This window comes from Amblyraja radiata, chromosome 9 (assembly GCF_010909765.2).
Source record: "Amblyraja radiata isolate CabotCenter1 chromosome 9, sAmbRad1.1.pri, whole genome shotgun sequence".
NCBI classification, from domain to species: Eukaryota; Metazoa; Chordata; class Chondrichthyes; order Rajiformes; family Rajidae; genus Amblyraja; species Amblyraja radiata.
Window position 1 is genome coordinate 13,302,955 of NC_045964.1, and position 16,178 is coordinate 13,319,132.

The 16,178-nt window shown below is 40.6% G+C and overlaps 1 protein-coding gene across 3 annotated transcripts in view; it reads left to right on the plus strand.

Annotated features, from left to right (window-relative positions):
- tmem87a (transmembrane protein 87A) overlaps positions 1-16,178 on the plus strand; it is a 54,363-nt gene that overhangs the window by 30,029 nt on the left and 8,156 nt on the right. For 2 of the 3 annotated variants that reach the window (XM_033026706.1, XM_033026704.1), the window contains exons 10-17: positions 247-346; positions 1,611-1,704; positions 2,058-2,129; positions 6,168-6,276; positions 8,661-8,719; positions 10,338-10,441; positions 13,379-13,452; positions 13,694-13,755. In XM_033026706.1, the coding sequence (XP_032882597.1) occupies positions 247-346; positions 1,611-1,704; positions 2,058-2,129; positions 6,168-6,276; positions 8,661-8,719; positions 10,338-10,441; positions 13,379-13,452; positions 13,694-13,755 (674 nt within the window). Of the gene's footprint in view, positions 1-246; positions 347-1,610; positions 1,705-2,057; positions 2,130-5,233; positions 5,303-6,167; positions 6,277-8,660; positions 8,720-10,337; positions 10,442-13,378; positions 13,453-13,693; positions 13,756-16,178 lie in introns of all 3 variants that reach the window. The other variant, XM_033026705.1, reaches the window with a different exon arrangement.

The following is a 16,178-nucleotide window of genomic DNA, read 5'->3' on the forward strand; positions in this document are numbered from 1 at the left end:
TGATGCCCTGAATGTTGTCATTATTACTTTGAAGGAAAATGTTTGGCTTTGGCAGGAGCAGCTCAGTGATAAATGGACTATCAAGTCCAGATCTTCTGATATGGAATACTGCAATGTTAGTTTCAAAATTGATATTGTTCGATAGTCATGTATTTATAGTTTTCAGTAATTAAGTCCTGCATCAATTCTCCTGCTGAAGTAATTCAGTCTTGTGTGACTGACCTTTGTTTTCTGATTTGTGTTTAGTGCAAGGAGCAGCAATTTTTGCGGAATTACTCTCTGCTCTGAAACGATCTTTGGCTCGTGTTCTGGTCATCATAGTCAGTCTCGGATATGGAATTGTGAAGTAAGTCTGAGCATACGTGGTTGCAATGTGTTATGTCTCTGACAAATATTTTGTAAACCGAGTGTGACAATTAAGATGATGGGTCACTAAGTACATCTTTTGAAGTAATTCCTACAATCCTTTAAAAACCAACTGGTAAAGAATTGCTTTTGAAGGAAGTGGTAATAGAGCGCATAAATAAAATGATAGACCAGAGTAAATATGGATTTACGGGAAATTACATTTGAAAAAATCTGTTTTTGATAGTTTGTGATTAGCAGTTTAGATATGAGGCCAATAAACAGAACTAGTCTATTTAGTTCTGAGACAATTTAGTTCGGCATGGGCAAGTTGGGTCGAAGGGTCTGTTTCCGTGCTGTTTGACTATGATTCTATAAATCGGTAGCATTCAGAATTGAAATAAGAGGGTGGTGAGACTCAATTTCTGAGTATATTCAACATAAAACATAGAGACCACATCAGTCTCTCACTTAGCAACTCCCATATAGGGAGTTGCTGAGTGAGAGACTGACGTATCCAGTCCAGACCCGACAAATGGCCTACTCTTACTTCCAATTCTTATGTTGTTAAAACTGGCCGTACGTTTGAAATAGAAGCTGCTATCCGTGCAGAAATAACCAACTGTAATGGGGAGTATACCACTTGCTCTGTACAATCGCCATTTAACATTACAGTTGTTCACATCTGTCACCATGAGGTCTAATCATTTCTCTGATTGTTCAGATATCTAAAATGCAACATTAAACACCAAATATGAAAATATTTTCCTTTTATTGTTCTCATAAAATCCTGCATCAGGGTTAAGCACAGTACTGCAGACACCAACTTTCTAAGGATAAGCTTGCCTATCTGCCATCCCCCATGGGTCAGGGTTGCTACATTATCCACCTCCACCCCTTTGCCATGCCTATTTGCCTGGTCCTGACCCCTGTTAGTAATTCTCACATCTCAGAATCAATTAGTTTAATGGGGAGAGTTGCGTTTAGGCAGCTGATAGAGCCTTTGCCTCACTATAAATATTTTAAAAGTTGCAACACAGTATGTTCCTCAATAATCCTGACCTCGGGTAGTTATTAGAGGAATCCTGCTATTTGAATGATAATTGGGCTGGATGTATTTGAAACCAAAGGAAATGCTGCGATGGACTGTGGAAATCGTATCATGGCATGGGTTATTTTCTATGGTGCACTGTTAACAACACTATTTGTGTTGCATTCTTTGGTCTGCATAACAAATCGGGTAACTGATATTTTCTTTGCTCTAGGCCTCGTTTGGGTGCTATGTTGCATAGAGTCGTTGGTGTTGGCCTCCTTTATTTAATTTTCTCAGCGATAGAAGGCTACCTTCGGGTTACTGGAGTAAGTATCATTTATCAAGTAGCAAGGATGTAACTCATTCCGAGTAGGTGCCACAGAATCTGCTGAGGTTTGCCAAACTATTTTAGTTTTCCAAAAGACGTATTGCATATGCATCACTATAAAAACCAGTCCTTCCCTGAAATGGAGCCAACATTGACCTTTCCCTAACTGAGAATCGAACACCAGCCGTGGCGGGCCTGAGTGGGGGTTGAATGCCAAGCACTAGACCACCAGGGATCCTCCAGGCATGATTATGCTGAAGAGGTCAAATGTGGCAAACTCCTTGTTGATAAGTACACCTAACCTCGAGTCATACTGAACTAATATTTGGCTTGGTTTTCTTCCTGATTTAGGTCCCATTTGTTTCCTTGGCTCTTATAGGGAACATCAGTCTCTCGATCATCGACACCTGTATACTCTGGTGGATATCCTTTACATTATACTCAGAAATTAGCTCTTGCCTTTGTAATGTTGATAGCAAAATGATTAGTCTCTTTCATTTCTATTGGTTTATTATTGATTGTGTGAAGATACAGTGAAAAGCTTTTGCTTGCATGATATCCAATCAAATAAAATTATACCATACATGAATACAGTCAAGCCATACACAAGTACGACGGGTAGAGTGAAGAGAAAAGTACCAGAGTGTAAAATAGTTTTTCAACGTTTTAGTGTAAAAGTTCCAAAGAAAATGTCCAATGTCCACAATTAGGTTAAACTTGGTTCTAGCACGCACCTTCCTGACTGACAACTAATGTCATGGAATCGTGTTGTTCTTATCCATTCATTTTTATGTACAGTTATCTGCTAATTAAGATAGTGATCTGTTGATAAATTGGGAGGACCTGGATTTGACATTTAGCTGATCACAATCTGATAGTGGAAGGATTGCTGGGATTTGTGTCAGTGTGAGAAAGTTTTCAAAATATTGGCCAGAACTCTGATACTTTGTGGAGCTATGCAGTTATATAACTATTGGGAGTATGGGATCAGCTGCTTTCCATGGCTGCACAACTTGCCTCATTGTCCAATCTTGCACCTGAATCCCGGACACCTGGTGTGGAAGTAGAAGCCAATTATATCTGTGAAATAATTACCCAGTAAGGAATTTGAATCTTCAGGAGAGGCGAGATAAATTTGAAGTGAATGAAGCGGCTGAATATCAAATAAGTGCAGATGCTGGAAATCTGAAAGAGGGAGCATTTTGAAAAGAGGAGAGTTAATGTTTTGGGGTCGAAGACCATTTGTCAGCATTAGATCAGGAACAAAAGCTAGTTTCAAGTCACAGAGAGGATAGGGGTAGAATGGATGGGACAAAAACTATATTCTGATGAGGTGAAGCCAGGCTTGCTGAGGGAGTAAACTATTGATGAAGTAACAGGTGAATGAGGACAGTTAGAGCCAGAACATGAACGTAGAACATAAAAGCTATAGTTTAGTTTAGAGACCCATGCCCTTCAGCCCAACAGTAATGTGCCGACCAGCAATAACCCATACACTACTAGTTCTATCCTACGCACTAGGGACAATTTACAGGTCAATTTACCTAGAAACCTTAAATTTTTGAAATGTGGGAGGAAACAGAAGTACCCGGTAAAAATCCACGCGGTCGGAGGCCGAAGGTACAAACTCCATAGAGGCAGTACCCATTGGGAGGATCAAACCCGGGTCTCTGGCACTGTAAGGCAGCAACTCTACTGCTGCGCCACTGCTGTCCCTGCAACATAAAATTGGAATGGGTGCAGAAAGGTTTTGCAAGGATGTTACCGGCACTGGAAAGCTCGAGTTGTAGTTTGAAACTAGGGAGGTTGGGGCGGTTTCTCCTGGAATGAAGGAGGTTGAGGTTATGAAATCATAAGAGGCATAGATGGGGTGTACAATCGCAGTTTTTTTACCAGTCTAAAATTAGGGGGCATAGATTTAGGGGGAAAGGGGGAAACGTTTAAGCTAATACTACACATGGATAACCTACAGTAGAATTGACCAGTTCTGATTGAAGAACCCTCTGCTGATCATCACTTCAATCAGAAACTTTACTTATGGCAGCTGAAGGGGAATTTGAAGGATCTGGTTGTTTGTTCTGTTGGAACTTTGCAGCAGGTTACTTATTCTTATAAACCAAAACAGGGCAAAGTCCCTGATGGAAAGGTATGAGTAAGTAAACTGGGGGAAAAAATGATAACTGTCACAACGATACCATGCAAAATTTATATGATCTATTGTATCTGGTGATGGATATTCTGTTGCTTGTGACCATTTTCCATGTTATATCCAAAATTAAAGTTGAACAGCATCATAGTCTGCTCTTGCAAACAAGTGTTTAACATGTTTCCTATGGAATTGCAACACAAAGAGAGAGTGGAGAGGGGGATAGCTGGCCAAATATAATATGGCTTGTTTGCTATATTTATTTGAGTCCTTAAGAGTGAGAATGAAAGCAAGAATCGTGGTGTGATACTTTTGCAATTGATTTCAAGTTGGCAAATTAATAGATTGCTTATTAAATATTTGATCATGTCACACAGAGAGAAACAAAAATCTAATGTCAAGTCAGAATAAATTAGCACCAGTATCAAATGTCAGTAGTAAAAGAGCTCTCAGAAAAGTCGACCATATTTAGATTGTTGCCCATTTCCACTCAGATTTTAAAACATTTTTATGAGCCATTTCATTCATTGGTGATGGGCTCCCTTTGAATTCATCACTATTCATTATCTTCAGAAGCTCAAGTTTTACAATATTTCATATGTAATGTTGCTCCAGTACAAAAGTGATTAATTGGCTGGAATGCTTCTGGTGAAGTGTCCACTCTGGTGGTGATGGTATCAGTCATGTGGTTGGCGTGCAACAGCATTTCATGTTGACGGCTGTGAGTGTGGCATCTCCTGTTGAGGGGGATGTTGGGGTCTATCAGCAGGATGTGGTTGAGGCATCTGCTGTCAGTGGTTGTCAAAGTTCTGCCGTCAAGGGATTGGAAGACTAGATAGAAACTGCTCGCTTTTGACTAACTGCTTGCTTTGTGGGAATTGGTGGGAAATAGAAGGGAGAAGTTGATAAGTGTCTGATCTTTCAAACATTTGTGGACAGCAGGAACAAGGTGGGTGGAGTTTCTGCTCTCAGGACAAATTGATATCTGCCGTAGAATCACAGCCGATCAAATCTGTGATCACATAGGCTGGGTTTTAAAATAAATTTGATATTTCCATGTACCAGTAGAATGCACATTCCATTGCGCACAATTCTGTACGTTATATAAGTTTGCATTGCTCCCTGTGAGCGTTTAAAAACAATTTGGATGATTTCAAACTATCCTGTAAATATTATCCCTCGTCAACAGTTAAGTGGGAACACATGGATATAGATTTATTTAATTTAATTATAGACTCCGTTTAGACCATGATTCTCACAGCTTGGTAAACGTCTGCCAGTGCTACTATATTTGGTATTCTTAACTGAAAATCATTATTCTCTTTCTCTTTCCCTTTCATTCTCTTGGTTTCATCTGATGGCATCCTTTCCTTTTTTTCAGGAGAATCTCGACCTGGCCCTTCTGGCTTTTATCCCTTTGGCTGTTCTCGACACTGCCCTCTGCTGGTGGATATCCTTTCCGGAAGTGGGGTTCTCAGTGAAAAGAATCTGATCTATTTCCTATTTATTTCTTTATCAAGAACATAATTTTCTGACAAAATCTATTTTCAAAGCACATTATTCATAAACCCTTAGACTTCAGTTAATCTCTAATTTCCTTTGTCAATAACTATCAGCTAATTGATGTAAATAATCAAAATAGGTTTAATAGTATCTTGAGAAAATTCACTTTTTTTTTTTTTGCTTTAATAGATAGAAAATAGAATGGTCTGGTGAGAGTACTTTACAAAATATATATCTTGCATTGTGAAGTGATAGGAATTTGACAAAATTATTATGGTCTCAGTCACAAATCTATTGCGGTATGAAATAACATCTGACTTGCACCCAACACAGCCTATTGGGTCCAAACCAGATCTAAGCACAAAAAACAATCATGGAAGTGTGTAGAAAGGAACTGTAGATGCTGGTTTAACCGAAGTTAGACACAAAATGCGGAGTAACTCAGCAGGACAAGCAGCATCTCTGGAGATTAGGAATGGGTGATCATTCAGGTCGAGATTGAAGAACTGTCTTGATCCAAAACGCCACCAATTCCTTCTCTCTGGAGATGCTGCCTCACCCGCTGAGTTACTCCAGCATTTTGTGTCTACCTTCGATTTAAACCAGCATCTGCAGTTCTTTCTTACACAGTGTTTGGGGGTTACCATTTTTGTCCTGTGCACTTTTTGTTTGGAAATCTAGATGATGCACAATTACTGTCATCCTTTATTTTAACCTTTAAACAAAATTATGTTTCTGTGATTTTCTTTCCACATGTGACACCTTTGGATTTTCCATTTTGTTATTCTTCTTTTTTCCTTAATTGTTGGCACATATTTATCAGCTTGACCCAAACGATGAAGATGTTAAAACTGCGAAGGAATGTTGTGAAGTTATCCTTGTACAGACATTTCACAAATACGCTCATCTTTGCTGTGATAGGTAAGCTTCAAATCTGGTGTCCAAAATTTGTTTTTATTGTGATGTAAATTGACCAGTTGAATAAAAAGATACACAGTATTGAAATGTAGGTTATGACAGTCGAGTTGTCCAGATTTGTTTGCAGCCTGTTGGAGTTTTGCCAGCTCTCAACGGCTAGGGGGCTGCACGCTGGTAGGATGCTATGGTGTATTGCACGAAGCAAAGAATAAGACTCCTTATAAATATGTAATTATGTTAGCTGAGAAGGAATTGGGATTAGGTTTGAATGATCAAAGATGGGTTGCCCACGAGAAAATGATGAAGTGAGTAAGAAATTAGTAAACTCATCAGGAAGGCTGGCTCCGTTATGGCAGTGGAGTTGGATTCATCGGAGGTGGTCTTGGAGGGGAGGATCCTCCTCAAACTGCGGAGCATCTTGGACAATACAGCTCACCCCCTCCATGACACACTGGTCAACCTGAGGAGCATCTTCAGCAACAGACTGGTTCCACCAAGATGCAGCACAGAACGCCACCGGTGTTCCTTTATCCCTGTGGCTATCAAACTACATCTCCTTCCCCTTGTCTCGTGGGGTAGACTGGCTCCCCTCCCCACCCCCACCCCAATCTTTGCACATCTCCAATCCTGGACTTTCCACTCATTACTTTAATTTCATGTATCTTGTTGTGTTTTATGACTGTTGGCTGACCAATTTCCCTCCTGGGATAAATAAAGTTCGATCGTATCGTATTTGAATTTCCATGTAGTTATTAGATAATCTTACTCAACGCTGGCTCTGAAGCAAATGGGTGAAGCTTGTTGGATTAAGTGATAAATCAAGTAAACTTTCTTGGATATGTGAGGTCTGCACCACAATTATATAGAATAGCATAGCTTCTATATGATTCTATAGCATAATTTTCTCCAACTAAATAAGGACAAAACGGAGATAATTGTTTTTGGTGCTAAAAAAGAAAGGCTTAAAGTAACCCAACACCTTCACTCTCTGTCCCTGAAAACTTCAAACAAAGCCAGAAATCTTGGGGTCATTATGGATTCAGATTTAAATTTCGACAGTCACATCAAATCAGTAACAAAATCGGCCTACTATCACCTCAAAAACATAGCAAGATTAAGAGGACTCATGTCAGCTCAAGATTTAGAAAAACTTGTACATGCCTTTATTAATAGTAGGCTAGATTATTGCAACGGTCTCCTTGCAGGTCTTCCAAAAAAAAACTGTCAGGCAGCTACAGCTTGTTCAGAACGCTGTTGCTAGAGTTCTAACAAAGACCAAAAAATTTGAGCATATTACACCAATTCTTAAATCCTTACATTGGCTCCCTGTATGTCAGAGAATTGATTTTAAAATCCTGCTGCTCACCTATAAATCACTACATGGTTTAGGGCCAAAGTATATCACTGACATGCTTCCACTATATAAGCCTTCTAGACCGCTAAGATCTTCTGAAACCAATCTGCTAGTGATTCCCAGAGTAAATACAAAACATGGGAAAGCAGGATTTAGTTACTATGCAACAAATAGCTGGAATAAACTTCCTGAAGATTTAAGACTTGCCTCAACTTTGACCACTTTTAAAACAAGACTGAAAACTTTTATGTTTACCTTAGTTTTCAGCTAAATCTTAACTACATTGCACTTTTAACTTTTGCACTTTTTATAATGCATTTTTAATTTTGCTTTTCTTTTCTTTTAGTTCTATTTTATTTCATTTTATTATTTCATTTATTGTATGACATGTTTTTATGTGAAGCACTTTGAGTCTGCCTCGTGTATGAAATGTGCTATATAAATAAAGTTGCCTTGCCTTGCCTTGCCTTGAGTTTGAAAACTGGAAAATTATATAAGTAGCTATCATCGAGAGTAATGACTAACTAGCAACGTGATAGTTGCTGCTGCAAATCTCAGCACTGTGGGAGCAATCCTGGAAAATGCATTTAGTTTAAGTTAAATGAGTTATAAATTTGGCGGTATCACAAAAGATCTTCAAACTGAATCGCTCTCTCCCATCATAAATGCTGCTAGATCTGCGTATTTTTGCAATTTTTTTCCCATGATTTCAGATTTCAAGGATCTTCATTTTTGTTTTTGGATTATAGACTAATTTCACAGAGTAAATAAATCCTGTTACAAAATACACCACTGATACTTTCTGGATTCATGTGAAAAATTGGGTAGCATAAACTGTAAGGATTAGATATTACTGATGTCTTCTCAATTCTTTTGACTTTACAGTTAACTGAGTGTTCCCTTTTTCTGATTCTGTAAAAATAATTTTAAAACATTTTAAGTAGATAAATCTTGACAATGGGGGGTAAAGATGGTCTCTTGAAGGTAATTGTTGCTTTCTTGGATTCAATATATCATTGTATTTTTCCTGTAGCATCAATATTTTTCATTATTTGGACAACAAAGAAGTTCCGGCTCGCAGACTGTCAATCGGTAAGTAAGCTGTGTGCCAAGCCACACTCAAGATGATTGAAGGTAGACAAAAGTGCTGGAGAAACTCAGCGGGTGCAGCAACATCTATGGAGCGAAGGAAATAGGCAACGTTTCAGGCTGAAAGAAGATGATTGATGAGGGTAGGGCAGTAGATGCTGTATACATAGACTTTAGTTAAAGCTTTAAATCTACGAACTTTACATGGAATGATTTTGACACTGCTTGGCTTGTGTAGTTTTCCTCTCAGTTCTCTCAGCTGCCAATGCCAACTAACTGGGAACAAATCAAGGTCTAGAGTTAATTCTGTTATCTCATTACAAAACATTTCAGACAGTGAGTGTAACTACACAATTTTACTACAGGAAAAATTGCTCATCCTGGAACGGGTGGATACCTTCTAATAGTCTTGGCACTTTACATTGTTCTCTATAACATGATCCCTTATGTTTCTGTGTGTGCCTCATCACTTTAGAAACAATTCAAGTTACAGAGGTAGCAGTTATTCTGTCAACATCAAAATCTTAGCTTTCTAAAGAACTAAAGCTTTGCACGTTCATTTCTAAATTATTAATCTGGCTATTAATCTCAAAGTTTGCTAATATATCTCAGACCAGTTAATCGTTTGCCCTGGAGGTACAAGAGACTGCAGATGATGGAATCTATAGCAAGAAAAGGAGAGCAGCTCAGCCTGTTGACGTCATCAGGAAGATAAATGGACAGTCTTGTTTCAGGTTGAGATCCTTCACCTAGACTGTAGTCTAGGTAAATGGTCTTAACCAAATACATGTGCATTTCTCTCCACAGTTACTTGCCCTGTCCTGGTTCAGACCCATTAAACTTCCCATACTGACAAAACTTGGTTAATGGTTCATTTGAAAGATTTTTTTTTCATGTGAGTGATCAGTAACGGGATTAAAGAGGATAAAAATTTTAAGTTGTGACAAGCAACTGAAGTTTGGCTTTTCTTTTATATATCTTAAGTTATAGGATGGAAAATATTGGTTGCTCTATTTCACTAATCCACTCCCCATTGTTCTCGTGCAAACATGTCTCACACCCAAACATCTAGGTTTGACTTTTGCCAAGTCAGTTCTTGTCAATCAGGGCAACTATATGCATCTCTACAACTTTTCCCAATCAACTTCAACAAGAAAATGGGGGCTAAGTGTGGCCGGATTATCTCACCTCATTATGTGTAGCCTCGATGCAATCAGCATCAACTCAACCAGTTATGTTAACAAATATTCTGTATGAGGTTTAAGAAAAATGGGTGCATTTTTTAGACAAATTTTGAGACTTTCACTTTGACCTTGGAGATTGGAGTAAATTCTTGACAACCCAGCCACACTCAAACCCTCTTGTGGTTGAGATATTCAGTGAAGGCTGTTGGTATTAGTATGTTACTGTGCATTTACATCCGCAAGGTTTATTTCCAGGGGAAGACTTTGTTTTAACACTTGTCCGTGGGTAGGCTTTATAATATTAAGGCAAGCATTTATAAATCAAGGAATATTTCTTCCCGTATTTGTATCTGAAAGAACACCTTCAAGAAGTGAGATTTTAAAACTAAAACGCAAATGCCATAAACATTGATTCTTCCTTTCTATGTTCTCTGCAGGACTGGAGAGAACGGTGGATAGATGATGCGTTCTGGCGATTGTTATTTTCCGTCATTCTGTTGGTTATAATCATCTTGTGGAGGCCATCAGCAAACAACCAAAGGTTTGAGCTTCAGTTTTCCAGGTGTTTTTTGTTTTTCATGTTTTGGCCGACAATTGTTGAGAGAACAGTGACACATGATCTATAAGAATGAGTGAATCCTGGCTGTTGTCAGCAGGTACATACCGTGCAACACACAAGCTAAGTAGTGGAATATCCAGAGAGCACAGGAGAAAAACGTACCCAGAGAATTATCGCCTCTGGTTCACATTCAACGGATTGTATAACATGGTATGGGCAGAAATAATGGGACAGGCAGCTATTTAAATGTGAAATCTCATTCTGCCAGAAAAAAAATCTAACCTGTTGGTTATATAAATCAATGAATATCCAACTGGAACACATTTGAATCAGTGGGAAATTCTTCCACTCATGATAAAACTAGGCCAATGGAAGCTGAGGTGATTGTAACTGATTGGCTATTGCTTGCAAATTAGTATGTGTGTGAGATAAGTGAGCAAACAAATACAAAAAGGTGCTAGAACCATGTCCCCCCCTCCCTCCCCCAGCCCGGAATTTACAGGTGAGTATTGTTGAGGGGGGGTGAGAGAGGTTCCGCCGCCTGCTCAGAACTTTAAACCTTCCTATTCAGGAGGTCTGGGCTGGAGGTTAACAATTATCATCAGGAAGTTTTATGGTGGGCAAAGCCCAGATATGGCTTCGTGTGTGTGTTAATTTATTGCAAGTTTGCTTCAGCAGCCCCCTCCCCCCAACCTTATATTATGGCATTATGTTGCCCAAGCTGGGCATGGTCTGTTATTTTAGGATCACTTTGGTCATTGGCAGGTTTGGAACCTGGTGCCTCCCCTGGTGGCTTAGTGCGGACAGTAAGTTCTAGTCTCATGTTTTTCACTTTTCCGAGATGCTCGGGTCTTGAGTTCATTGGACAGCAGCGTTATTATCTGTCACATATCAAGCCTCCTTAAGTGTGAAGACTTGACAAGGGCTAAAACAATTAGCTCAGTACTGGAGCAAAAAAAAATTAGCTGCTGGAAGTACTCAGCGGGTCAGGCAGCATCTGTGGAGAGAAATGCATATCAACTTTTTGGATTGAGACCCTTCATCTGGGTAGAAAGTGGAGGGGAGAGAGCCAGTTTAATGGGGAAGGGATGAGATAAGAGTTGGCAATCAATGGGTGGATCCATGTGAGGAGAGGTTTATTGACAGATGGAGTCAGACAGGATAGGGAAGGGAGGAGACATTGACTGGTGGAGACTGGGTGGTGATGATTGGAAACAACAAAGGACTGCAGATTATGGAACCTGATGGGAAAGAAAGATGAAGGGTGCAACTAAATAAAGGAGGTAGTGGGTGGAAATATTTTTTCCCATCTCCATTTATTCTACCAATAACTTGCCTCCCTGGGCTTTGTCTCTGTTTCAAAGGAAACTATCCTCTAATCGATGTTCAACGCTACAATTTTTCAATGCTGATAACATTCTCAAAACCCCTTCTACACCCTACAGTTTAAATGCATCTTTTCCACAGTGCTGTGACCAGAACTCTGTGCAGCACTCCAACTACTATCGAGTGAGTGCTATTTATGATTGTATCCCAACTGTCCTGCTCTTTTCATCTCTGTCCTTGACTGATTAAGCAAAGCATCCTGTGAGTTTTAAACAATCTTTGAACCACCCTGCCTCTTTAGCGGATCTATGGATATACAGTCCAAGTTCCATCTGATCCTCCACATCTTTCGTAACCCTCTATCTGTTGTGTGTTTTCTTGTTGCGCCTCCCAAATGCATTACCTCATACTTTTCAGGATTAAGTTCTATTTGTCATTTTCCATCCGACTGGCCACCCACATCTCGCTGCTGTCTAAAGGGCCTGTCCCACTATACGAGGTTACCCAAGAGTTCTCCCGAGTTAAAAAAAATTAAACTTGTGGTAAGCATGTAGAATGTACGTAGCGGGTACGTCGGAGCTCGAGACGTCTCTTAGCGGCTCGTAACGCAAAGGCAGGTACTCGGGAATCGCGGTAAGCTCGTGAAGTTTTTTCAACATGTCCATGACATTTGAAAAATGTCCACGAGAGCCCCGAGTACCTACGAGCGGCTAGTACCGTAATTCTCTGAGTTTGAATCAAGGGAAACTCGGGAGAACTCTTGAATTACCTCGTACAGTGGGACCGGCCCTTAAGGTTTTCCTCTTGTCAACCTCTCAGCTAAATTTTGTGTAATCTGCAAATGTTATCATGTTCCCTACATTTAGGGCTAAACCATTCATACAATAGGGTAGATGGTAGATATGGATTGCTTTCTAGTTGGTGATAGGATGGTTCAGTTGCCTAATAACAGCTGGGAAGAAACTGTCCTTGAATCTGCAGATATGCATTTTCACACTTCTGTACCTCTTGCCTGATGATAGAGGGGCGAAGTGTCAGGATGAGACTTGTCCTTGATTATTCTGGTGGCCTTGTCTGGTCTGTGTCCACAATTCTATGCAATTTCTTTCGGTCTTGGGTGGAGTTGTTCACAACCCACGCATCTCGATAAAATGTTTTCTACAGAGCATGTGTAAAAGTTGGTGAGGGTTGTTGGGGACATGCCGGACTTCTTAAGCCTTCTAAGGAAGTAGTGGTGTTGGTGTAGTTTCCGTTTCATTGGTTCGATATGGCTGGTCCAGGACAAGATACTGGTCACATTTACTCCTGGGAACTTGTAGCTTTCAACCATCTCCCACTCCCTTGACATCAGTCTGAAGAAAGGTCTCGACCCAAAACGTCACCCTCCAGAGATGCTGCCTGTCCCACTGAGTTACTCCAATATTTTGTGTCTATCTTTGATGTATACTGGGGTATGTATACCAGGGAGTGTGTACCACTTCGCTTTCTGAAGTCCATCCCAATCCCCTTTGTCTTGCTGACATTGAGAGAACGATTGTTGTCTTGGCACCAGGTTACGAGGACTTGATGCTTACATAGACTTTCTTTTTGTAGGTTTGCTTTCACCCCTCTTACCGATGAAGATTACGATGATGACCTCAAGGAGCCAATGCTCAATGAAGCTTTTGGTAAGATTAGCTTCTCAACTTAGCAACTGAACTCTGTTGATAAACAAATGGAGAGTAGCTTTTAACTCTGAATTGTGGCAGTGCTTGGAAAAAGGGCATTGACCACTTTTACCGAGTTCGTTAGGTTAATGTGGCGTTACATTGAAGAATCCTTTACCTCAAGAATGGCTGATCAAATAACTTAAAATTGAGAAACATCTGATTGTAGTAAGGAGATTGTATTGTTTTATATCTTCTGCAGAGGGAATGAAGATGAGAGGGACAAAAGCAGAATCCAATGGCACTACAAAACTAAGTAAAGTGGTGAGTAAGACATCAGGAAGTGTTGATTTTAAATAGATTGAGCCTTTATAAATTTAAAGCATAGTAAATGAGGCACATTGCAAGTTCATATGTTAAATTGCATATTGTCTGTACATCTGATTCATTAATTCCCCAGTGTCAGTTCAGTCGCTCAGTTTCTTAGCTGCATAAGATAACCAGCCGAAAGACCAGGGCAACTTTTCCCATGAGGCACTGAAGTGGGAGGCCACTGAAATGCTAAAAAAAAAGTGTGTGGTGAAGATGCTTGGAGGTGACTGCCCTGCAAACTTTCCCAGTGTTAATTTCGATCTCATGAACCCTGCTGGAAAATAAGCATACATATATCAAGCGAGGAAGTCAAAGGTTCATTCGGTGGTGAAACCACCATGGTTGAATTAAATAAATATTAGCTATTAATCGACTTTCCATTTAAAAATATCAGACTGGTTCCAGAAAGATATAACCTCCCTGAAACTTAGCAAACTGCTTTTATTTCCATCCCAGTTCTGATGAAAGGTCTTCAACCTGAAACACAACTGTTTATCTTCCCACAAATGTGGCCTGACGTGCTGGCATTTCTGCTTAATTTTGCTCGCAAAAGGGGCATCGGGGATAGCCAGGATGAGGCTTTAATGAGGTAGATTGTTGGTATCTGACGATAAAACAAAACTTTAATATCGTAACTTCCATCCAAACTGCTCATTTGCTACAGGTGTTGCTTGTAATTACTTCATACTACCTCAGCTCTCCACATGCACTTGTAATGTATTCTTTGTAACAGTTGTAGTAAACCAATACACTGTAGATACTCTGTGATTTTCATATACCCACATCTGATATACCCATTTTGGTACCCACATTGGGTACCCCCCATCAGTCTGAAGAAGGGTTTCGGCCCGAAACGTTGCCTATTTCCTTCGCTCCATAGATGCTGCTGCACCCGCTGAGTTTCTCCAGCATTTTTGTGTACGTTTGGTACCCACATTACTTTGACATACCCACATCTGATCACATGACTGAAAAGGATCCATCCCTTGGAAACTGGATCAATGCATGAAGTTTTAACTATGAGCCACAGAGGCATCAAAGCCAGTTTATGGTGGACACAGCACTTAGCCGAGGTTATTATGTATACAGTGATGATAAGGCTCCTTTATAAATTCTCATTCTGTTACCTGCTTTGTAGAGAAAACTAGCTTAAGAAATTATAAATTATATTGGGAATGGGGACCCATCGCTCCCCCACCTCCAACTTGTTTTCCCTCTTTCCCAGTTCGTATTTAACCTGAAGTGTTAACTTTCTCTCTTTTCATAGATGCGACTCGATCTGAGTTTCTGCAGCGTTTTCTGTTTTTTTTTTACTCGAGATTTTCACCTTCAGCAATGTTTGTTTGATTTTCAGTTACTGCATTCCATGTTATGAGGTTTCAGGAAAGACTGCTGAAATCAATGACATATAGACCTCTACCGGTCTGAGGCCAGGCGCCAACTCTCAGACACCTCCACCTACATATCCTTGGACCATGACCCCACAGACGAGCACCAGGCCATTATCTCAAACATCATCACTGGTTTCCGGCTCCCTGCCGTCCCAAGCCTCCAACCTCATCGTTCCCCAGCCCCGCACGACCGGATTTTACCTTCTCCCCAAAATCCACAAACCTGACTGTCCTGGCAGACCCATTGTTTCTGCTTGTTCTTGTCCCACCAAACTTATTTCCACATACATTGACTCCATCCCATCTCCCCCCCCCCCCCCCCCCCCGTCAAATCCCTCCCTGCCTTTGTCCAAGACACCTCACACACTCTTCGTCTCCTCCATGACTTCCGTTTTCCAAGCCCCCACTCCCTCATCTTCACCATGGATGTCCAGTAACTCTACACCTCCATCCCCCACCACCCTCGACTGCAGAACCAACCAATCCCCATCTACTAATACTCTCCTCCACCTAGCGGAGTTGGGCCTTACCCTCAACAACTTTTCCTTTGACTCCTCCCATTTCGTCCAAATCCAAGGCGTAGCTATGGGCCCCAGCTATGCCTTCCTCTTTGTAGGGTACGTCGAACAATCCTTGTTCGAGGCGTACTGTGGCCCTATCCCCAAGCTCTACCTCCGCTACATTGACGACTGCATTGGTGCCACCTCTTGCACCCATGCAGAACTCATTGACTTCAGCAATTTCACCGCTAACTACCATTCGGATCTCAAATTCACCTGGACCATTTCTGACATCTCCCTACTGTTTCTAGACCTCACTATCTTCATCGCAGGTAACAGACTACTGACCGACATCTACTACAAACCCACTGACACCCATGGCTATCTGGACTACACTTCTTCCCACCCTGCTTCCTTAAGGACTCTATCCCCTACTCCCAATTCCGCCATCTACGCCGCATCTGCACCCAGGATGAGGTGTTTC